The 23,281-nt window shown below is 36.4% G+C and overlaps 2 protein-coding genes across 6 annotated transcripts in view; one reads left to right on the forward strand and one right to left on the reverse strand.

Moving 5' to 3' along the window:
* DNAJC24 (DnaJ heat shock protein family (Hsp40) member C24) overlaps positions 1 to 23,281 on the reverse strand; it is a 940,502-nt gene that overhangs the window by 254,780 nt on the left and 662,441 nt on the right. The window lies entirely within an intron of this gene.
* The window catches only part of LOC126936347 (doublecortin domain-containing protein 1), a 404,995-nt gene that overhangs the window by 108,272 nt on the left and 273,442 nt on the right, over positions 1 to 23,281 (forward strand). For 4 of the 5 annotated variants that reach the window (XM_050759023.1, XM_050759018.1, XM_050759019.1 and 1 more), the window contains one exon: positions 20,600 to 20,692. In XM_050759023.1, the coding sequence (XP_050614980.1) occupies positions 20,600 to 20,692 (93 nt within the window). Of the gene's footprint in view, positions 1 to 17,350; positions 17,427 to 20,599; positions 20,693 to 23,281 lie in introns of all 5 variants that reach the window. The other variant, XM_050759021.1, reaches the window with a different exon arrangement.

Below are 23,281 nucleotides of genomic sequence, written 5' to 3' on the forward strand. Positions count from 1 at the left end.
CAATGTTTTGTATATTTGAAAATTGCTAAGAGAATAGATTTTAGGTGTTCTCATCTCAAAAATAATAAATATATGAGATAATGCATGGGTTAATGAGCTTGATTTAGCCATTCTGCAATATGTACATATTTCAGAACATCATATTACACACCAAAAATACATACAAATTTTATTTGTCTATTAAATAAAAACAAGTGTTTTTCTTATTAACATATGTTATAGCTACTTTTTTATTGTGGTAAAGTACCATAATATAAATTTTACCATTTTAAATCATTTTTAATTGATCAGTTCTGTGGCATGAGAATATTCACATTGTTCTACCACCATCATTGCCATGCATTTCCAGACATTTTTCACCTTTCCAAACTGAAACTCTCTACATTAAGCTCTAAGCCTCCATTTGCCCCTGTCCTCAACCCCTGGCAACCACCATTCTGCTTCCTGTTTTTTATGAATTTGGTTAGGTAACTCATAAATCAGATCACACAATATTTGTCCTTTTGTGCTTGGCTTATTTCAGTTGGCATAATGTCTTCAAGGTTTACCCATGTTTAGCATATATCAGAATTTTCTTATCTTAGTCCCAAATAATATTCCATTGCATATATATATATAGTTTATTCATTTATCCATATATTTGTGTATAGATATGTGTATATATGTATGTGTGTGTGTGTGTATATATATATACTTTTTTTTTTTTTGAGAAAAGGTCTTGCTCTTGCTCTGTAACCTTGAACTCCTGAGCTCAAGTGATCCTCCCACTTCAGCCTCGAGAGTAGCTAGGACTACAGGTGTGTGCTACCATGCCCAGCTCGTTTTTTAATTTTTACTTTTTATGTTTTGTGGAGAGGGAATCTTGCTTTGTTGCCCAGTCTGGTCTCAAACTCCTGGCTTTAAGCGATCCTCCAGCTTGGCCTCCCAAAGTGCCAGGATTAGAGATTGAGCCACCCACCTGACCAGTTAAAACATTTTTAACTGAATAATTTTATTCTTTAAAATACTACTGAAAAATCTAAGTGGGTAAACATTTTTATAAGATAGTTGGAAATATGGATATGATTATTTCTATTTTTTATCATCCACTTTCATTCCTTGGATATTCTTGAAGTATTTTGTTTGCAAACATTTATTGTTTTAACTTGAAAGTCTTAATATTTATTGAGCATCTATGTGCAGTATGGAATAAGTATCATAAAATCTGAACATCTGGCAACATATCGGTTCACTTTTTCACACAACGTTTTGTGTAGCTGAGTAGCAGTTACCATCTTTAGAGAGAATTTTCATTCTTTGGTGGAACACAGATTTTATATTTTCTACCTTTCTCATTTATATATGCCTAGACTGACACAGACCTGTCCTCAAGGCCTGGGCTATACTTGACATGCGTCTAGTCCAAATTAAGACATGTTGCAAATGTAAAATTCACACTGGACTTCAAAGATTTAGTATGAAAATAGATGGCAAGATAGTCCGTTAATACTTTTTGTATTAATTATATGTATAAATGATTACACTTTTGCTAAATAAAATATATTACTAAAATAACTTTTACATGTTTCTTTTTACTGCAGCTCCTACTGGATAATTTAAAATTACATGTGTGCCTCACATTAGATTATTGGTCAGTACTGATCTCAGTGTTTATATTCCAATTCAGGGGTACTAAGCCTGGGGGCCAGATCTGACTGGCCACCTGTTTTGATATGATCAGAAAGTTAGAATGGTTTTCACAGATGAATATTTGCGATTGATTTGATGATAGGAAACATTAGCTTTGAACTCTAATTAAGTGAAATGTTATTCTCCTAAAAGGAATTACATTCTTCTCACTAGTAGACCTGTATTTCAAAATATTGTACTCAATTGTATTTTGAATTTTGTAAAACACATCATGAAATTCTTTTTCCTCTTGTTATTTAAGTTCATATATTTTATCCTTGTTTTTACCTCTTGGTGTACAAGGCCTAAAAAGTATTTACTATCTGTTTCTTTACAGAAACAGTTTGCCAACTGCTGATCCAAATGGTCTGGGCAAGGCAAGTTTGAGAAGGAGCTAAGCATACTGGAAATGTTTTAGATTCCAGTCAGCAAGAGTTCTAATCTTATTAACTGGTCTAACCTCTGAGTCTTAGTTTTTCTCATCTGCAAAATGACAATAATGATTTGTTTAGGGTTATATTGAAGATGAAGATACTGTATGAGATATATTGTGGACGAGGTGACTCTAATGTCCCCTCTGCCTAGAATGCTATTCCCTTGTCCACCTTGACTTGGTCACCTCTTGCCCACCTTTGGCTTCATAACCTGCTAGCTCAGGGGAGCATTTACTGGTCTGGTCTCCAGCCTAGGGTAGTTTCCCTCTAAATTCCACACTTCTTTTTATGCTTGTCACACTTACTCCTACTTGTCCTATGTCTGCCTTCTTTCTAAGATGTTAAGCTCCATGAGGGAAATGTCTGGCTTGTTAACCACTGTTTCCTAACCTTGACACATAATGAGTATTCAATAAATGTTTTTTGAATGATGTTGATGATGTAAAATTCTGTACATGTGACACAAAAAGAATTCAAAGGAAGGAGATTATTTTTTTCTGTGGAGATTTCAAAGTTTGTGTCTTGAGAAATGGGTCATGTTTTGGGACAGATAGCTCAAACATACTTGACTCTTCCCCACTACAGGACTTTCTTAAAGATAAGTGAGACAGTGCCAGCACTAGCACAGTGCCTGGCACATAATAAGTCCTCAAGAAATTATATCTCCTCTAATAATGGATGATGATGAATTCAAATATTGAACATGAGAATATCAAAGGATCTAGGTTCCAGATAAAGTTGAGAGGTCAAACTTTTTGGAAAGCAAAATGGAATCCATTTCAGACTAAGTAAATTATTCCTCCTTAGTATCCAAATTCAAACCATTCTGAACCACAAAAGTTTTAGCTCTTTTTGAAAAATGAACAGGATTAGAAATGCAGGACAGTAAAAATTTAGAATCCAGATCAGGTTCTGAAAGTCAGAACTAAGTAAAAATAAATCTTCTGAGATTATATATTAGTTACAAGTTTACCCAATAAATGTCCCTTTGCCTAAAAATGCTTCTAGTCAGAGTGGTAACTGGCAGTTGTAGGGTACCTGCCCCCTCAGAGCATGAGGTTGAACACCTGGGAAGAAGAACCACATAGGACATACTAATGCATCCACTTTAGCCTTTCTCAGCAGGAATGGACAGTTGGGCTCCAGAGAGAATGGAGCCAGTAATGAAATCCAGTGCCAGGGTTCCCTTTTACAGCCTTTTCTAACCTTATACATTGTAAAAGGCCAGGTTTGCATGATGAAGACGGCTTCAGACAATGGACTCTTTTTCCTCCTTTGTTTATATTTATGTATTGCACCAGACTTCAGGGCTTTCCAGAATTTCTTTTAATAATTCTATATATCCCAGCCATAATTTTCACCACAGCTCTGTTCAGGTTAACTGGTATTTGTTAAATATCTATTCTATGCTAGGCACGGGGGATGCAGAGATAAATACATACTAAGAGCCTACTTTAGAGGAGCTCAGTCTGGTGGAAGAGAGCAACACGTAAGAGACACCACTTACCACGATGGTAAGTGCTGTGATAGCACCCTGCATAATTAATATAGGAGCACAGTAGAGGGAATCAAAGATGGGCTCCTGGGCCTAGGACTGAGAAGTCAGAGCAGGCTTCCTGGAGGTAAACCAGAGCAGAGTCTGAGTGTATGTGTGAGTGTTAGTTGAGGGACAGCATTTTTATTAGTCTGTTCTCATACTGCTATAAAGAACTACCTGAGACTGGGTAATTTATGAAGAAAAGAGGTTTAATTGACTCACAGTTCCACAGGCTGTAGAAGAAGCATGGCCAGGGAGGCCTCAGGAAACTTACCATCATGGAGGAAGATGAAGGGGAAACAGTCACCTTCTTCACATGGCGGATCAGGAGTGAGAGTGTGAGGGGAAGTGCTACACACTGTTTAACAACTAGATCTTGTGAGAACTCACTTGCTATCATGAGAATAGCAAGGGGAAAATCTGCCCCCATGATCTAATCACCTCCCACCAGGTCCCTCTCCCAACACTGGTGGTTACAATTCAACATGGGATTTGGGTGTGGACACAGAGTCAAACCATATTATTAAAGGCAGAGCAACAGTTTGAACATTGGCACAAGTGTGTGTGTGTGTGTGTGTGTGTACGCTCGTGACACTGTGTGAATGATACAGCATAGTTATGGTAATCTGCTTGTGTGTTTGTGTGTGTGTGTGTGTGTGTGTGTGTTTAAGACGGAGTCTGGCTCTATTGCCCAGGCTGGAGTGCAGTGGCACAATCTCAGCACACTGCAACCTCTGCATCCTAGGTTCGTGATTATTGTGCCTCAGCCTTCCCAGTAGCTGGGATTACAGGCACCCACCACCATGCCCAGCTAATTTTTGTATTTTTAGTAGAGATGGGGTTTCACCAGTTGGCCAGGCTAGTCTGGAACTCCTGACCTCAAGTGATCCGCTCACCTCGGCCTCCCAAAATGCTGGGATTACAGGCGTGAGCTACCGCGACAGTAATCTACTTTTTATCCTTATATTCTCCACAACCCACAACAGAATTTATGGTTATAACAAGTAACTATGGCAGGAATTCCCAGAGTGGGGAAGGAACTTGATAATGCAATGGGGGTTTGAAGAGTAGATTTTGAGAGTCTCTCATAATTTCAGGATGTAGGGGTATTGATGACATGAGATAGTTGTATAACATGAGAATAACTATGACATAGCCTAAGGGCAAGTCAGTTGTAAGGAAGGGGATGGGAGAAGAGGCAGATGAGGAGGGAGAAGCCAGATAGTCATGCCATGATAAAGACCTTAGGTTTTTAACCTGTAGGCAGTAGGGAGTCACTGAGGGGTTTGGAGTGGACAATGAGATTGTCAGGTTTTTGTCTTACATTAGAACTCAAAAACCAGCTAAATCCAAAATATAGAATATGTATGGTGTAGTCTGCTCAAGGTTTAAAAATTTTTTGACCCAGTATTGAGAATATATCCAAACTTTAGAGTCTGTATTCCCTTATGGCAACACTATGTACAGATAAATAGCAGCTGGCTCACTGGATGGTGAAAGAAACCATTTTTCTCTCACTTCCCACACATTAAAGCCCATGGAAAGATTCCTGAGTGTTCCAATTTTGCTCATTCCTGAACTAATTATGCTGTTCTGTGGTTAGTCAGGACTGAGCCAATTAGTCCACCCCATCATGGCATGGTTTGCCATGATTGTTGTCTCTCGACTAGAACCAAATGAAATGGGAAGAGTCAGTAACCTCTTGGATGGCCACAGGTGCTGAGTGTAGGTGTAGGCACACCACAAGACAGTAGAAAGTAGAAATACAGTAAATAATTTCAACAAATGTGTGAGCTGATGTGCTCGAGCTGTGAATACACTGTTTTGGTGACACAAAGGAGATGACAAACTGCCTCAGGAAAGGTGACCCAAGGAGATTAGAGAGGACTTTAGTAAGGAGAGAAATAGGGGAAGAGAATTTCCCCAAAACACCCCTAGGATTTACTTGTTATCTCTGCCTAATTATTTCACTCTCAAGCAACTCCTGGTTTAAACAGTAGATCATACGGTTACCCTGTATAGAGCAACACTGTGGTGGAGATTTTTAGCTTTCCATTAGAATCATTCCTTTCTTTTTTTGAAATACAACTATACTCTATCTCCTAGCCTAACTTGCAGTTGGAAATGGCCATGTGACTAAGTTCTCTCCAATGGAATGGAGGCAAAAATGATGTGTCTTCATTAGCGACAGAGTTGAGGATTATGAAAATAAAAAGACAATGTGCTTCTATCCCTATTCCAAACTTCTTGTGTCACAAGTCTAATTTGCACTGTGATGAGGGGAGAGCTTTCAATTAGACATGAAATGAAAAAATTGAACCAGGTTGAATGAAAATTATTCATATTTAATTTTATTTTTAATTGACAAATAATGTATATATTTATGAGGTACGATGTGATGTTATGAGAAACACACACACATCGTGGAATGATGACATCAAGTGAATTAACATGTCCATTACCACATAATTATCACTGTTTGGTGGTGAGCACATTTAAAATTTTGAAATATATACAACATATTATTAACTAGGATCACCATGCTGTGCAATAGATCACTAAAACTTATTCCTTCTAATGGAAACTTTGTACTTTTTGACCTTTGTACCTTTTGACCTTTGCACCTTTTGATAACTGTCGGTGACTAAATAGTTATTTGTCTGCTTGAGATGTTTTTAAGGAACATTTGAATGCATTGCTATGCAGAAAAGCAAGTTGTCAACTAATATGGCGATGTGATACCATTTCTGTAAACATAACATTCACATACTTTACATGTACCTGTATTTCTATACACGTGCATAGGAAAATGTCTAAACTATTAAATACAAAAATGTTAACAGCACCTCTGAGTATTCATGAATTGTTGTATTGTGTTAGAATGCATTAATGGATATTTTCGATATGAAAAAATAATAACATTGGGTGCTGTTTTTGATAATCCTAGAGACGAAGTAGAGGTTAGGTAAGTTTCATTAATAATTGCAGACAGCCAGTGGATCTTTATCTAGTTTCTTTTTTGTATAATCTTCCAAAATGAATTCTCCTAGATTAAAGGCTCGAAATGTAATTTATTTTCTCATTATATCATAAAAAATCATATTAATAGAATTCTGATTTTTGACTCTGAGCTTTCATAATTTTATGCTTCAATTTGAATTTAAAAATTGACAGTTTGTTGCTAGCTATTTTTTCATTTTATCATATTTTCTGGTGTATCCAAGACAGAATTAGAAATCATAAGCGTTGAAGTTAGACATGCCTGGATTTGAATCCCAGTTTTTCAATTTTCTTTGCCCTGTGTTCATGAGCATGCTACTTAACCTCTTTAAGCATCATTTACACAAACGTGCTGAAGTTACTTTGAGAGCTGAATGATACAGTATCTGCAGTGCCCAGAACAGTGTGACAGAGTAGGCAGTGAGTATCCCACCCTTTTCTCTTCCTCATCTTTGTTCTCCTTTCTGTTCACTTTTAAGAAGCAGGAAATATAGTTTAATGCAATTCTTAAATAAGAATTTATTAATCTTCCATTGCCCTACACTAATTTACAGTACCTTCTTTTTTTTTTTTTTTTTTGATTCTCACAAAAGTTTAGTAGACTGTTGGCAACTTTAAAAGCAAAGGGTTATAATAGTTTATCTCCTTTTGTCTATTTTTATAAATTTTAGGTTTTCTTTTGAATTATATTTGATCTTTTAAAAATTGATTGGAAATTAGGGAAAAGCAATTATGTTGGAGAAAGTGTGTACATAGATTAGATGATAAGAAATAAGTACAGTAGTAAATTAGATATATTGGTGGGTGACAAGGAAAGGAGTATTAAAAAGAGGCTTTCTTATTACAAAATTAATGCATGTCTTTCTCTTTTTTTTTTTTTTAGATAGAAAGATAGATAGATATTGTAGAAAATTTAATTGAGTAAAGCTGATATAAATTAAAAAGAAAGAGGATTATACTACTCATCATGGCCCCACTATTCTGAGTAGCTATTCTCAATATTTTGGCATGTGCCTTTTTTATACATACTGATCCATATTTAAAATTTCATTTACTTTCTGAGACTTGATTTTTCATTTAATATACTGATATTTTCCCATTGTTAAATATTTCATGGCACTATTTTAAATAAATGATGATATTCTACCCTACAGGTTTATTTTACTAATCCCCTTATTTTTGAACATTTACATAGTATGCAATCCTTTTACTATTGCAAGCAATGTTTTGTCATCCTCTTAGTCAATCTTTGGGTGCATATCCATAATTATTTCTTGTTGACAAATTTTTAGAAGTGGAATTTCTGGCAAATTAAAACCACAATGAGAGATGCCACATTACTCCTGGAAGAATGGCCATAATTAAAAAGTCAACAAACGATAGCTGTTAGTATGGATGTGGGGAAAAGGCAACACTTTTAAATTGGTGATGGGAAGGTAAATTAGTACACCCACCATGGAAAACAGTACGGAGATTCCTTAAAGAACGAAAAGTAGAACCACCATTTGATCCAGCACTCCTACTGTGTCTGGAATTTATTCCTTCCAGTGGGGTCTTGGTCTTGCTGACTTCAAGAATGAAGCCGCGGACCCTTGCGGTGAGTGTTACAGTTCTTAAAGATGGTGTGTCTGGAGTTTGTCCCTTCAGATATTCAGATGTGTCCGGAGTTTCTTCCTTCTGGTGGGTTCACGGTCTCGCTGACTTCAGGAGTGAAGCTGCAGACCTTTGGAGTGAGTGTTACAGCTCTTAAAGGTGGTGTGTCTGGAGTTATTTGTTCCTCCTGGTGGGTTTGTGGTCTCGCTGACTTCAGGAATGAAGCCGCAGACCCTCGTGGTGTTACAGCTCATAAAGGTAGTGTGGACCCAAAGAGTGAGCAGCAGCAAGATTTATCGTGAAGAGCGAAAGAACAAAACTTCCACAGCATGGAACGGTGCCGCTGCTGGCTGGGGTGGCCAGATTTTTTCCCCTTATTTGGCCCTGCCCACATCCTGCTGATTGGTCTATTTTACGGAGTGCTGATTAGTCCATTTTACATAGTGCTGATTGGTCCATTTTACAGAGTGCTGATTGGTGTGTTTACAATCCTTTAGCTAGATACAGAGTGCTGATTTGGTGCGTTTTTACAGAGTGCTGCTTGGTGTGTTTACAATCCTTTAGCTAGACATAGAGCACTGATTGGTGCATTTATAATCCTCTAGCTAGACAAATGTTCTCCAAGTCCCCCCTCCACCCAGGAAGTCCGGCTGGCTTCACCTCTCACTACTAATGGGTACTTACCCAAAGGAAAAGAAGTCATTGTAAGAAAAAGACACATGCACATATGCATGTTTATAACAGCACAATTTGCAAGTGCCCATCAACCAATGAGTGGATTAAGAAAACGTGGTATACATACACCATAAAATACTACTACTCAGTCATAAAAAGGAATAAAATAATGTCTTTCGCAGCAACTTGAACAGAACTGGAGGCCATTATTTTAAGTAAGGTAACTCAGGAATGGAAAACCAAATATCGCATGTTCTCATTTATAAGTGGGAGCTAAGCTTTGAGGATGCGAAGGCATAAGAGTAATATAATGGACTTTGGGGACTTGGGGGGAGATTGGGAGGGGGTGAGGGATAAAATACTACATATTGGGCACAGTGTATACTGCTTGGGTGACAGGTGCACGAAAATCTCAAATCACCACTAAAGAACTTATCAATGTAACCGAAAACCACCTGTACCTCGAAAACTATTGAAATTAAAAAAGAAGTGGAATTTCTGGATCAAAGACTGTAAACTTTTTTTTTTTTTTTGAGATGGAGTCTTGCTCTGTCGCCAGGCTGGAGTGCAGTGGCACGATCTCTGCTCACTGCAACCTCCGCGTCCCGGGTTAAAGCGATTCTCCTGCCTCAGCCTGCCTAGTATCTGGGACTACAGGCGTGTGCCACCATGCCCGGCTAATTTTTTTTCTATTTTTTGTAGAGATGAGGTTTCACCATGTTACTCAAGCTGGTATCAAACTCCTGAGCAGGCGATCCACCAGCCTCGGCCTCCCAAAGTGCTGGGATTGCAGGCATGAACCACTGAGCCCAGTCAAAGATTGCACACATTTTTAAGGTTTAATATTCTTTGGCAGATTTTCCTTTACATAATTGTAGCATTTATGTTTTCACTAGCAATAAATAAAAACACCAGTTTCCATGTATTCACTAGTCCTTAAATTCACTAATCTTTATCATCCATCAAATTTTTTGACCATTTAGTAAGTTAAAACACATCATCTCATTGTTTTAGTTTTAATTATTCTATTAATAGTAATATTGAACTTTTTTGTATGTATTTTCTTTTGCTACATGTATTGTTTCTTTTATGTTATGTGTTTACTTTCTTTGCTCTTACTTTCCTTGGCTTTTATCTTTTAATGAATGATTTAAAAAATCTGTCTGAAAGTGCACTTCACATATTAAGCATATTAACTTGTTGTCACATCGCAAATATTTTCTGAGTATATTGTTGCTTTTGATCTTATTAAAGTTCCTTTTTGAGGTATAGTTCCAGACTTTCATTTCGTTAATTCTATCCATATTAGACTTAGAAAGACCTGCTTCCTTTTAGACTTTATTACTCCAACTATATTATCTTATATAACTTTTATTATTATATTTAAATCTTTAAGTTACCAAAAACATGTGAAGTAAAAAAATGCCTCTAACGTGTTTTTCTAAAGTGATAGTCAGTTGTCCTATTCAATAGTACCTATTTCATAATTCACTCTTTCCTAGTTGACTTGAAATTTGGGCCACGATCCCTATCTGAGCCCTCGATGCTCGATGTATTGTGGAAATTCAGATTGTTTTAGGATTTTAGAAAAGTAATGAAGTGCGTAAACCATATATCTGTATGCATATGGTGAGAGGACAGAGGCAGATTGAGCTTCATGGATGAGGTTGGACCAATGTTGGGCCACAAAGGATTGATGGGGTTTGTCTGGATGATGGAGTCCATACCAGATGGGCAGAGAAGCAGGAGAAATACTCGAAGATAGGAATGAGCACGTTGAGGAAACCAATCTGAAGAGATCTTTACTAGGTAATTACCGGAAGTAGCCTTATTGGAGCTGAAAGGTACGTCATGCCCAGCTCAAGCCACATTCACACTCTGCTCTATAAGGGTGGTGGCCTATCTGGCTTATTTTTTCTGGATCCCAGAATTCTGAATGCAGTTCCCAAGTTCTTTGATTCAGATAATTACTTTAGTAGGTGAGAAATGGACAGAGAAAATGTGGTTCTTCTCTTTGGGTAGAGTAATGAGAAAATTTGAGTAAGGAAAAGGAGGCAGGACTGGCCTCACTGAAGTGGCAGCTTGAGCAGAATGAATAGAGAGACAGCCTGGCACATGTGATTCTCAGCTGAACTCTCAAGATGTTTTGGAGTATTCATAAACAACTTATGATGTTTTATTTGATACACTTAATTGTCCTTCTCAATTTGGTAAGTGCCAGCTTATCACCCTAAAGATGTGCAGTGTGGCTGCATTTTATTCCTCTCCTTTGTCTTATAAATCCTGTTTTGTCTTTGTTCCTTGGCTTAGTCTATCAATATATTACATCACATGCATGTATATAATTTGTGGCAAAATAACTAAATGACTGAGTTATATTCTGACACTAATATTACTTTCTTCCTGAGCTCTCACCCACTGGATAGTGGGGGCAAAATAACTGAATATCTAAATCAGTTTAAAGCTTAGTTTAATCCAGTCTTTTTTTTTATTTTTATTTTTTTTGAGAAGGAGTCTCGCTGTGTTACCCAGGCTAGAGTGCAGTGGCATGATATTGGCTCACTGCAACGTCCGCCTCCCAGGTTCAAGGATTGTTTTACCTCAGCCTCCCAAGTAGCTGGGATTACCTGCTTCTACCACCATGCCTGGCTAATTTTTTTTTTTTTGTATTTTTAGTAGAGATGGAGTTTCACCATGTTGGCCAGGCTGGTCTTGAACTCCTGACCAGGTGATCTGCCCACCTTGGCATCCCAAAGTGCTGGGAATATAGGTATGAGCCACCATACCTGGCCCTAGTCATTTAAATCGTTATTTTAGGTCATGATTTCTCTCAGAAAGCCTCTCCTTTTCCCTGTTGGTTTCCTTAAGGTGCAATATGGAAGAAGGGGTTGTGTAACTTTCATATCCTCAAGGCATTGGGGGAAGAGGCCTCTGATGTTGTGCTGCCCTTTGGAATGTACACATTGGCATGGCAGCTGCCGGTCGATGGAAGGATGGCCCATGTTCACCTGGCTGCTGGATGCCCCACTGGCCTGCAATGTGTGAACTTGTGGCCCATTCTTTTGGCTCAGGCCTTTTTTATGGTGGTTCTTCCTAGATGATCCAACCTAAACTTGACTTCCTTTGTTATCAGAAACTCCTTCTGACCTCTGACTGAAACACCCACTTGACCTTGGCTTAACTGGTCTGTGACACTATCATCACTATAGAGCCCTCTTTCCTTGACTCTGCCAATATCCTGTGACAAACTTCACAGCTTAACTCTCAGTTACTTCCACGTCCTAGGACACATGAAAACCAAGCGTGGTTCAGAAAACCTAAATCTCAGGCCTCCTTCCGCCTGCCTTTGATATGCCATTGTGTCTAGGTGGCTGTATCCTAGGTTGCTACAGAATAGCTTCTTCCTGTGTCTTAATATTAAGGGGAGGGTGGCAGAAGCCCCTTCTGCCTAAGGACTTGCTTTCATTTACCTGGTACTTGTCTTCCTCCCTAAGCTACACCCTGTAGAAGGAACATTTAGGACTCACTCATCTGGCTATTTGAGTTTTCTTCTCCCTTTTCTTAGACTTCTTCCTGTATTTTCTCTAGTTCAGAAGGGATGGAGATTTTATTTTATTTCTGTGTTGTATCTTTCTTATTCCTCACTCCAGCAAAGGTTCAACAACAGACAGAGTCCTTACTCTTAACTTTAAAGGGGGAGATTTGTGGGCCGAGCCTTCTAAATTTAGCTGTGTATATGTTAATTGGGAGGAGTAAAGGTTTTTCTTGAGAGGCAAATTCTCTCTCAAGGAAACAGCCTTTTTTGCAAGCATATTGTCTTGTTGCACAATTCCATTGTACACCCAGCAACAATATTATTGTGACAAGTTCTAGGGATGCCTGGGGACTAATTTTGGCAGCTTTGTACTTGCAAAGGCCTGAAAGAAAAGCACGTTGATAATTTAAAAATGATTACCCCGGTTATATTATCCATTATAATATATGAAGGACTTCTTTAAACTTGTGACATGATTAAGATATTTGAGTTTGATACCTTAGGTTCCAAGGAATAGAGACTCGCTCAGATCTTCTAAACTCATGGGACATTTACTGTGAGGACATATGTGACATATCTATTAGGGCTGATGGGTTGCAATCAATGGGAGCTGATCCAGGCTAACTTAGGCAAAACCAGAATTTAATAGGATGCAGGTGGTAGCCCATGGCATTCAAGAGAAGGCCAAGGAAAGGGTCTGTAGAGAGTGGGAATCACTCTGGACATCTCGAACTAAGGGAAAATCTCTTTACAGTGCTGCTAATGGGACAGATTTTCTCTTAATTCTTTATGCCTCTAAGTGGCTCCCTTCATGACTATCTCTTAAGAGAGGCTCATTGGCCTGGCCAGGGTCAGGGGCCCACCCCTTTGTTTGTGGAGCACAGTTCCTCCAAAACTCAGAGTGGCAGTGGAAGAATTGCAGTACAGAGGCAGTTTGAGAGGGCAAGCTGAATTCAGGTTAGAGCACATGGCATTCCTGGTCATGGCAGAATATCTAAGCAAAAAGTTTACACTCTGGATACTGAGTCAGGACTAATTTAGAACCATTTTCTCCACAGAATGTGTAAGAGCTAGAATTTATTATTACTTAAAACAAAACAAAACAAAAAACAGGAAAGGAAAAAGATCTTAAAATCCATTTAAGGCTGGGCACGTGACTCACACTTGCAATCCCAACAGTCTCGGAGACGGAGGTGGGCGGATCACTTGAGCTCAGGAGTTCGAGACCAGCCTGGGCAACATGGCAAAACCCCATCTCTACCAAAAATACAAAAAACTAGCCGGGCATGGGATAATCGCTTGAGCCTGGGAGGCGGAGGTTGCAGTGAGCCAAGATTGTACCACTGCACTCTAGCCTGGACAACAGAGCAAGAAAGACCCTGTCTCAAAAAATAAAATAAAATAAATAAAAAGTTTCTTTAAGTGCTTAGTAAGTTTTGAAGAATTCCCTTTTTTGTCCTTTTAGACAAATTATAACCCTTTTAAAATAATACTCTTTTAAAATAGTTATGTTTTGGTTTGCTGATTATCAAATATTATGATGGTTTCTTTTATACCTTCTCTCTTAAACTGCTCTCAAGAAGCTACAGGCTGTGGTCAAAGTAGCGTCTTTCAAAGAATTAGCAAGGATAGGAGAGGAATCCCTGACTTTGGAAGCTTGGGCTGCATTAACCATCACTAATGCTCAATGTCTTAGAGCTAATTTATGGCTGAGATAGAATTCACAGCCAGTTATAAATGAAAGGTTTCTATCTCTTCCCCAAGATGAGAAGTGGCACTCTTGAATTTCTTTATAGAGGGACTTAAGTGAGATTACATTATTAAAAGTAGGGGCTAGGTCAGGACTTAGTTAAGGCATCTCTAAGATTGCCACTGAGTTAAGCATGTATAGTTTGAGGGAATGTAATTGAGCCAATGCAGAGCTGAGAACTGAATCTTCAGTTCTGCCTGCATTGTAAGACTGGGCTCTTGGCACATATTCTCCACTTATATTTAAGTTCAGAAATAGATTAAGTATGGGTTCACACTAACCATCTAGCACTTTGCTTCCCAATATGAATACTACCTTCTACTACTTTAGCTGATTGGATCAGCCATGCCCTTTCTCTGTGCTTCTTCCTCAAGGTTCAGCTTGTCTTCTCCCCTCCCTCTCCCAAAGTCATGTCCGGCCACTTCACTCATTTTACTTAGAACTAGTTTCATCATGTAATTATTAATTAAAAATAATAAATATATTACTTATTAATAATGCCCCATATTACCACTTCTCATCTTTTTCTAGCCAGATACTACATATTACTTATACTTCTCCATCTCCAGCCACTCCATCCCTAAATCGTATTTCTGTCCTTCTTACTTATAGATTGTATTGTTTATGTGTCCATTTGGCTGTTATGATGTGCCTTGTGTCATATATTGTTTCTCACTTGCTATTATTTTTTAATTGTCTCCTTAACCATATTGCACTTTACTGTTAACCTATTTGTATCTGGAAAAATGTCTAGTACAGTTTGTTGCATGCGTAAACATGTCATATTATTTAATGCTATGATTTTCTAAATTATGAGGGAAAGTGCCATCAATTTGGTTCAGCTCAGGTTCCCAACTCCCTCCTTGCCCACAACTACAATTTTAGTCAAGAGCTAAGCTTTTGTAAAACTTTTAGAGGCTAAAAGACAATAAAAGACCATTTTTTAACTTGCCCAGTTTAGTTATAAACCTTGAAACATGGTCTTGTGCTTCTTCATAGTCCCTAGTCTGATTCCAAATTAATTATAGGTATTTAACAATTATTAAGATCAAATAAATAAGATTATAATATCTTATTAATTTTAGAAATGTTAAAAACATTTAAATTAATTTTAAGTCAAAGATAGTTGGAATGTATCCTTAATTTATCACAAATGTTGAACACATGAAGTCATTCTTTAAAGAAATTGTATTCCTAAAATATAATACCTTCTCTATTAACTTATATGTGTAATAGAGATAAAAGAAGCAAATGAGTGCATATGTGTATACACACACACACACACACACACACACACACACACACACACTTTGAAAACTCCATTTGATAGTCCCAAGAATCAACCTTACTATTTATGGCAGAACAGATAGCATTTATTTGATATGTTGACCTTTCCACCAGTTTGATTTTATGCATCTGAACTTTTCAAACCAATGCCTGGATTTTGGATTCATTTTTGTGGACAGGTAGGAAACCAAAAATAGCAGTCCTATCCAATTTGAAAGGGTACAGACTCATTTATTGCTTAATTCTTTTACCAGATATTTTTTGTGTGGCCACTCTTAATTCCAGTAATGCATTTCCAGATACAAATTAACTAGGTTGACCAAATTCAGAGTTTTCTGGACATCCATATACCAAATAGTGGCTTCCCCCACTCTCCCAGCAGCCACCTCCTGTTCCCATACATAAATGGCAGCCAGCAATGGCTAGAAACAAAGGACTCTCTCCCAGTCCCTGAATACAGTGACATTCATTCTGAGAGAAGCTGGGGCAGCTCTTTGAAAGCCGACTTCTTCAGCTCGACAATAACACACAATGAGTTATTGACTTGTTTATATACGGAGCTCTTTTCAGTAACTAACTCTGACTCCCACAGTCTGGACAAATGATTGATTTCGTGGTTAGAAAAAGAGAAAGCTCTCGCGCTAAACTCTGTAGTGCAAACTACTTCTTCTCCATTTGTTCTGTAACTGAATAGGACCTTATTAAAATGCACTTTCCAAAAAAATACCTGCAGCTGGCCTTTATAACCATGTTTTGTATATATAAATAAGTAATTTGTCCCAGTCTTTTGTATATTAACAGACCATTGGGAAACTTGTCAATATATATGAAGGCTGATTATCGTGTTGTTTCTGCTAAAACAGTATTACCTATATTGATCAGCATGTAAAATATGGATCAAATATTTATTAATAGATCAATTAATCTATTGATCTCATGAAAACCTTGGATTTTTTATATTAATAGATTCAGTTTTCTTGTTGGGTCATGTTGATTCATTAAGCACATTTTATATAACACATATCATATACTTCACTTTTAAATCATTAGCTATTCTTAATACAGAGAAAACGACATGCAGAACTATAGTTCAGAGCAATGAGAGTTTGGTTGGACTAAAAGGCTTTTCCCCCTTTGGCTAGTACCTATCTGGAATGTCAATATGAATTAGGTACAGAACACGCTAGCTGGTTAAATTGCTGTACCTTTTCTAAAGATATTAATAATCGAACTCTAGAGTTACTATAGTATTTTCTCCTATAAAATAGATTTTTAAAGATCTTAACATGTAGTTAAAATTTTTACACAATCTGTATGATTTTTCTAGGCACACTTTAAAATATTTTGGGGAGAGTTAAAAAGAAAATCCATCATTGGTTAGTGATGCACGTAGGATGGGATCACTGCTGTTTTGACTGTATTTCTCCAGCAGGAGGTCTTGAGCCCGTTTTCCCCTCTAGGATGTCCATAAGAGAGCTTCCTGAGCCAGCAAACATTTGAAGAATTCCTCAAAATTAAGAGCACTTTTAATTATGGTCACAAGGGGCTACATGTTTTAAAAAGAACTATATATTACTAAACTGTGACCCCTTAGGGCTTTGGAGAGGGCACAATGCCTGAAACCTTAGTATTAATAGTTTTAAGTAAACTGATATAGTTTGGAAGGTAACAATCAATGGATATTGTTTCATTGGAATCTGTTACTTCAGGTACATCTTTGTGGATTTTTTCCCTTTAGTTTCTAAACTAACTGCTTGATGTGAATTTATTCCTTTTTATCTTCTGTTTGTCTAACCAGACCATTTTCCTGAAACAATTTTGTTCAGTTTTCTTTGCCAGAGCCATTATGTTTCTTGTTTCTTTCATTTCAGATACTGTTCTTGACTGGTTTCTTGATTGTTTTATTATGGTTCCCACTGGTATTGAATGAACCCAACTTCAACCTAAGTATGTATGGCTAATGTTTGTTGCAAGTTTTAAAAATCTTAGCAGCAAGGCCTGACAAAAATGATGAATGAAACCTTCCTGTTTAGCTTCTTAGATTTTCATGTGCACAATGAATATTTGAGGATGCCTTCTTATATTTAAAAGGGACAAGATGTACTTAGAACCAAGTGACTTGATTTCCTCCTCCCCTATATGGTGGGGATTTGATTTTTCAGTTATATGCAAATTTTATCCACTTTTCTGTTTCCAATTTTTAATTTTTGAAATCTCTACCCTTGTTAACACATGAAAAATTGATCTCAGAAATATCAAACCCATTGACAAAAAGTTATTTCATATATTTTAGATAAGAACAGCGAATCGAAAGCATATAGTTTTATTTTAATGAAGAAACAGGATATTCTCATCAAAGGTGACAGGAGAGAAGAATCCTACCATTGTTACCATGTCGTGGGGTTTAAGGGAAAGATGCTGTTAGCACTGCATATTAATACCTCAGGCTGAAAATGCCCTTTCTTAATTTGACTTTTTACTTTCGGTGATTTCCTCTAAATGCTTTCATTAAAATGTACCTTTTGGAATGCCTTGTCTATTTCCAGAAAAGGCCCCATGTGTGTATCCTTATATTTTGGTGACCATTTATTTCTTAATATCTTACTGCACTTCCCTTTTGGGATTATGCCGTGATGGTTTTCAGTAGCATCGGTCTGTTTTCCCCCTTTTATGTAGATTAGTTAGTGCTTCTTTAGAAGTTGAATATTAGAGTGGAGGTGATTTTTTTCCAACTGTGGTGCTTTCAAAGGCAAAGAATTCCCACCTTTTAAATAAAAAGTTCCTTGGCAGCAGTTCTAAATGTCATGGCCCCGAAAACGCATTAGCATCGGCCTCACCTGCTGTGGCACCAAAGAGTTTCATGGTTCTGTTTTTGTTTTGTTTTGCTTCCCTTTAACAAAGATCTGCTCTGAAAGTTTTGCATTTGGAAATAAATTTTGTAAAGAATAGATGAACTTGGTAAATATTCTCCAGCGTGGTCCCTCTCTTCTATACCCATTTCCTCTCGAGACGAGAACTCCCCTGATAAACAGATGCTTTAGACCAATATGTTGTGCCATGGTTCACACCTAGGCTTACATGTGTGGAAGTTGAGCTTGATATTTAAGTTTTCATAGCATTAAGGGCTTTTTTGTATCATTTAACCACAGTAACAAATATATTCCTTGGGAATCGTTTCACATAATGATGTTTATTGCGGCACTATTCACAATAGCAAAGACTTGGAATCAACCCAAATGTCCATCAGTGACAGACTGGATTAAGAAAATGTGGCACATATACACCATGGAATACTATGCAACCATAAGAAAGGATGAGTTCGTGTCCTTTGTAGGGGCATGGATGCAGCTGGAAACCATCATTCTCAGCAAACTATCGCAAGAACAGAAAACCAAATACCGCATGTTCTCACTCATAGGTGGGAATTGAACAATGAGATCACTTGGACACAGGAAGGGGAACATCACATACCGGGTCCTATTGTGGGGAGGGTGTAGGCGGGAGGGATAGCATTAGGAGATATACTTAATGTAAATGACGAGTTAATGGGTGCAGCCCACCAACATAGCGCATGTATACATATGTAACAAACCTGCAGGTTGTGCACATGTACCCTAGAACTTAAAGTGTAATAATAAAAAATAAATAAGAAAAGATTTTTCAAAAACTCTTTATCACTGATTCTCATTCTAGGGCAGGGATTGGCAAACCACTGCTTGTTGGCCAAATTCAGCCTGCCACGTGTTGTTATTGTTGTTTTTTAAAGTTTTGTTGAAGCATAGCCATGCTCATATATATGTGTGTGTGTGTATATATAGTCTATTTCATGCTACAATGGCAGAGTCAAGTAATTGCTACAGAGATTGTAGTCTCCCTCTGCCCCCACAAAACCTAAAATATTTACGATCTGGCCCTTTACAGAAACATTTCCCAACTCCTTATCTAGAAGGATCATCAGAATCACCAAAAGATTCCTGGGCCTTTTCTCTCTACCAAAACAGAATCTCTGATGTACTGAGCTGTGTCTCATATCATTGGATGAAGTGTCTACAGGTTTAATACTATTATTCTAGTATATATGCACATCCAGATTCAAGAGATCATATTTTTGAACCTCCCTTCCTCTATTTGATGTCAAATATAGGAGTAAGTCTTCAGGTAGGGTTTGGATTAAAGATTTATGTTCACTCAAACATGATTTTCCAGGCATACAATTGAGAAAGCTTACTTAAAACAACACTAACAAAACAAAATGTAAACACATAGTTGTTATTCATTTTCACTCCAATCCTCAATAAGGAAATATGGTATGGCAAGTCCGTTGCTAAAGCATTATTAAATATTCCAATTCAGAGGGTTCTGTATTAGGCTCTTATTCTCTATTAATGTCAGTCTGTTGAGCAAATATTATTTTGGGAGTTTAACATCATTTTTGTTTGAAAATAAGAATTTCATTAAAAAACATAACAATTTCATGTTTTGTATGAAAATAGCATTTGTTTCTATAAGGACTATTTATAAAGAAATGCAGAATGGGCCACATTCATTTTTTATAACACATGGGTTAGCAGCAGTAGTGGAAGACCTTTATCTAGCTTTGTAAATGGAGCAGGTTTGAGGTAACTGTTTATGTATTTAGATGCATGATCCTTTGTCATGAAATATCATAAATGATTTAGCACCATTCTAGACTGTTGAACTGACACTTTTGGTTTGTGTCATTGACTTCTTATCCCGACATAACAGCAAACAATTTACTCCCTACTCATAATGAAAGGTTTTAATAGAAATATCAACCTAATTTTTTTTAAAAAAAGTTGTGTTCATTTTAATGAAATGCTTTAAAAAAGTACTCATCAGTGTCTAATATCTGCAGTTAAGGACACTCTTGCCCTAAGTCATCTTTAGTAATCCTCAATACAATAAAAGATTGAAAGTAAAAGATTCAGTTTGTTAAATGTTTTAAATATAAAATGAAATTTACAGTTTTTTTCACGTAAGTATCAGCAAAATTAATATCGAATTGCATTCATGATTATGCTTAACTAGCTGTTTGAATAAATGTCGCTATTATGAGCCAATAGATACCTGCTTTCATGCTGTTTATTTATTTTTTCTAGCTGAACCTGGCCATGAATGAACAGAAGGAGGAAATTACAGAAAAAGTCATTCTTTCAATGACAGCAAAGGAACACCATAAGGAACATGAAGAAGTAAGGAAATAACTTTCTATATTTTAAAATGGCAGTGAGGGCCATGCGCAATGGCTTACACTTGTAATCCCCACACTTTGGGCGGATCACGAGGTCAGGAGTTTGAGACCAGCCTAACCAACATGGTGAGACCCTGTCTCTACTAAAAATATAAAAATTAGCCGGACGTTGTGGCACGCACCTGTAATCCCAGCTACTCTGGAGGCTGAAGCAGGAGAATTGCTTGAACCCGGGAGACAGAGGTTGCAGTGAGCCGAGATTGCGCCACTGCACTCCAGCCTGGGCAACACAGTGAGACTCCGTCTCAAAAAACAAACAAACAAAAAACCAAAAAACCTGCAATGAACACTAATTTTAAAATTAAGATAAATTTTACTTTGGTATAGACAGCATGAAAAATAATTGCATGCTTAAAAGAATAAAACAAAGTATAATTTTCTGAAAAAAGTCTCATGAATATTTTCTCATAAGTTTCCTAAATTGGTAAATTGTTACATGCAACTTGAAATTGGAAGTTATAAAACCTGCTAACATAGGAAAAACATTAAAACATTTTTTGAATTTTTGATAAATACTAAATCTTGCTGTTATATCTGCTTTTCTAAGAATAGAGTTATTGTTCTGAATTTTAGAAATACCAACAAAGTTATATTTTGTCAAGGGAAAACTATAGTTTACAAATGTTAAGCCTAAGTGAGCTAATCAGAAGATTCTGTAGGCAATATTGTAATGAAGAACAATATTATTATTAAAGCAAACCTTCTTCTCTTCAAAGCTCATGCTGTGAAGTTGACAGCATATTCCATAAATGAAATAATACAAAATTGGTGTTAGACAAAAGTGGAAAATGATTTTCATGTCGTTTCCTGGAATGCAAAGGCATTTAATCTTTCTAAGGAAAGAAAGTGAATTTTCTAATTTCCATGTACTTCTGTCAGTAGAAATCCAAAGTAACTTCAGAAATAAGATAATGTGAATATTTTAAAAATAAACTTCTCATATATTTCTTTTTTGATATTTTGGTAAAGAAATGCATTCAAGCTTCAGGGTTTTGATATTTCTTGTCATTATGATTGCATCTTCCTTACTAGCCATGTGTTTTGTAATAGATGAACAAGTAGCATGCACCAAATTTTTCTGTGTAAATTCTATTCTTACATTAGAGACCATATTAGTATTTGGGACATACTTGTCTAGTATTAAAGACTATATTGTAAAAATTGATTATCCATCTCAGTAGATAATATTTCATAAGGAAAATTAAAGTTAAACCATTTCTAAAATGTAATAAATAGCAATAACACAGATTTAAATTATAGTTCTGACTCATTCTCCTAAATATTAACAAGTTACAAGACTAGGTTGTTAATTATAAATTTGAAAAAACATCATTCTCTGTGTTTGAAAAATGTTTTACCAGAATTGGAGAATTTAATTACATTTTCACAGTAAGTTAAAAATGAATCTACCATGTATCTTGGAAACTTTGGGAAATGCAGAGAAGTCTCTCTAGATTAATTAGTATAATTAAAATAATATCTATAGCAATATCAATTATTATTAGAGATTAAATAGAAAATATTGTAAAAGAATAACAGATTAAGTATTTTCTTCCTTTTAAACATTGTAATTATTTTGCCTTTTGATATTTTATGCAAAATTATAATTTCAATGGACTGAAAACTTGAAGTGGCCTTAGAAAATGATCAGCATAGCAAATATGTAATTTTTATTCTTACCTTGTTAGCAACATTGGAAATGAAAATTATCTTTTCTGGAAAATCTAATGGCAATTATGTTTATTTGGTGTTTCTTCTTTGTTATTGTCATCTTTATTTTTTTTAGCACTATGTATTTTGGTGTTCTTCTTACACAATGCCTTATTTAGTCATATATTTGCTTTTTCAGCCCTGGTTCAAAAAGCCTTTTGTTTACTTCAAGTATCAAATACACAGCGAGGAGAATACATATTCATGTATGTGTATGTTTGTGTGTGTGTGTTCATATGACACTTTCTAAATATATTCCATAGTCTCTGAAGATAATTTCTGTGTGCTTACTTGGAAAGTGATTATATTAATCTGGATATGTAAGTTCTAACTTTTTGTTAGAAAAAATCTAAAAGACTCTTTTTAGAAAAGTCCTTGTTACCACTAACATAGCTCTCTTGCCAGGTGAGTTATCAAGGCATTTAAAATGACACTATTTTCAGTTGTTTCTTACCCCATGAGTGGATGAGGAAGTTAGACTATCAAATAGCTTAAAAAACTTGTGATTAGAAAAAGTCTAAAAATTTAGGGCTAAAACATCAAGTCTAATCAACATACAGAGAAAGGAAATCCTGATGGAAAAGAGAAAGGAAAAATTTGGTGGTGAAATTACTTCAATATTTTCCCTATGATTTTTATACAAATACATTCCTGGACAATTCTCAAACCCCAAATTAAATGTCATAAAATCTGAGATTTAGATCTTCTGCTGCCTACAGTTTTATCTTAAAATCTTGTTTTATTTCACATAATTTTTCCACATGAAATTTGGGAGTAACAGTAATGTATGTATCATAAAACCACTTTGAGGTGATGATGT

The sequence above is a fragment of the Macaca thibetana genome, chromosome 14 (genome assembly GCF_024542745.1).
Source record: "Macaca thibetana thibetana isolate TM-01 chromosome 14, ASM2454274v1, whole genome shotgun sequence".
NCBI lineage: Eukaryota > Metazoa > Chordata > Mammalia > Primates > Cercopithecidae > Macaca > Macaca thibetana.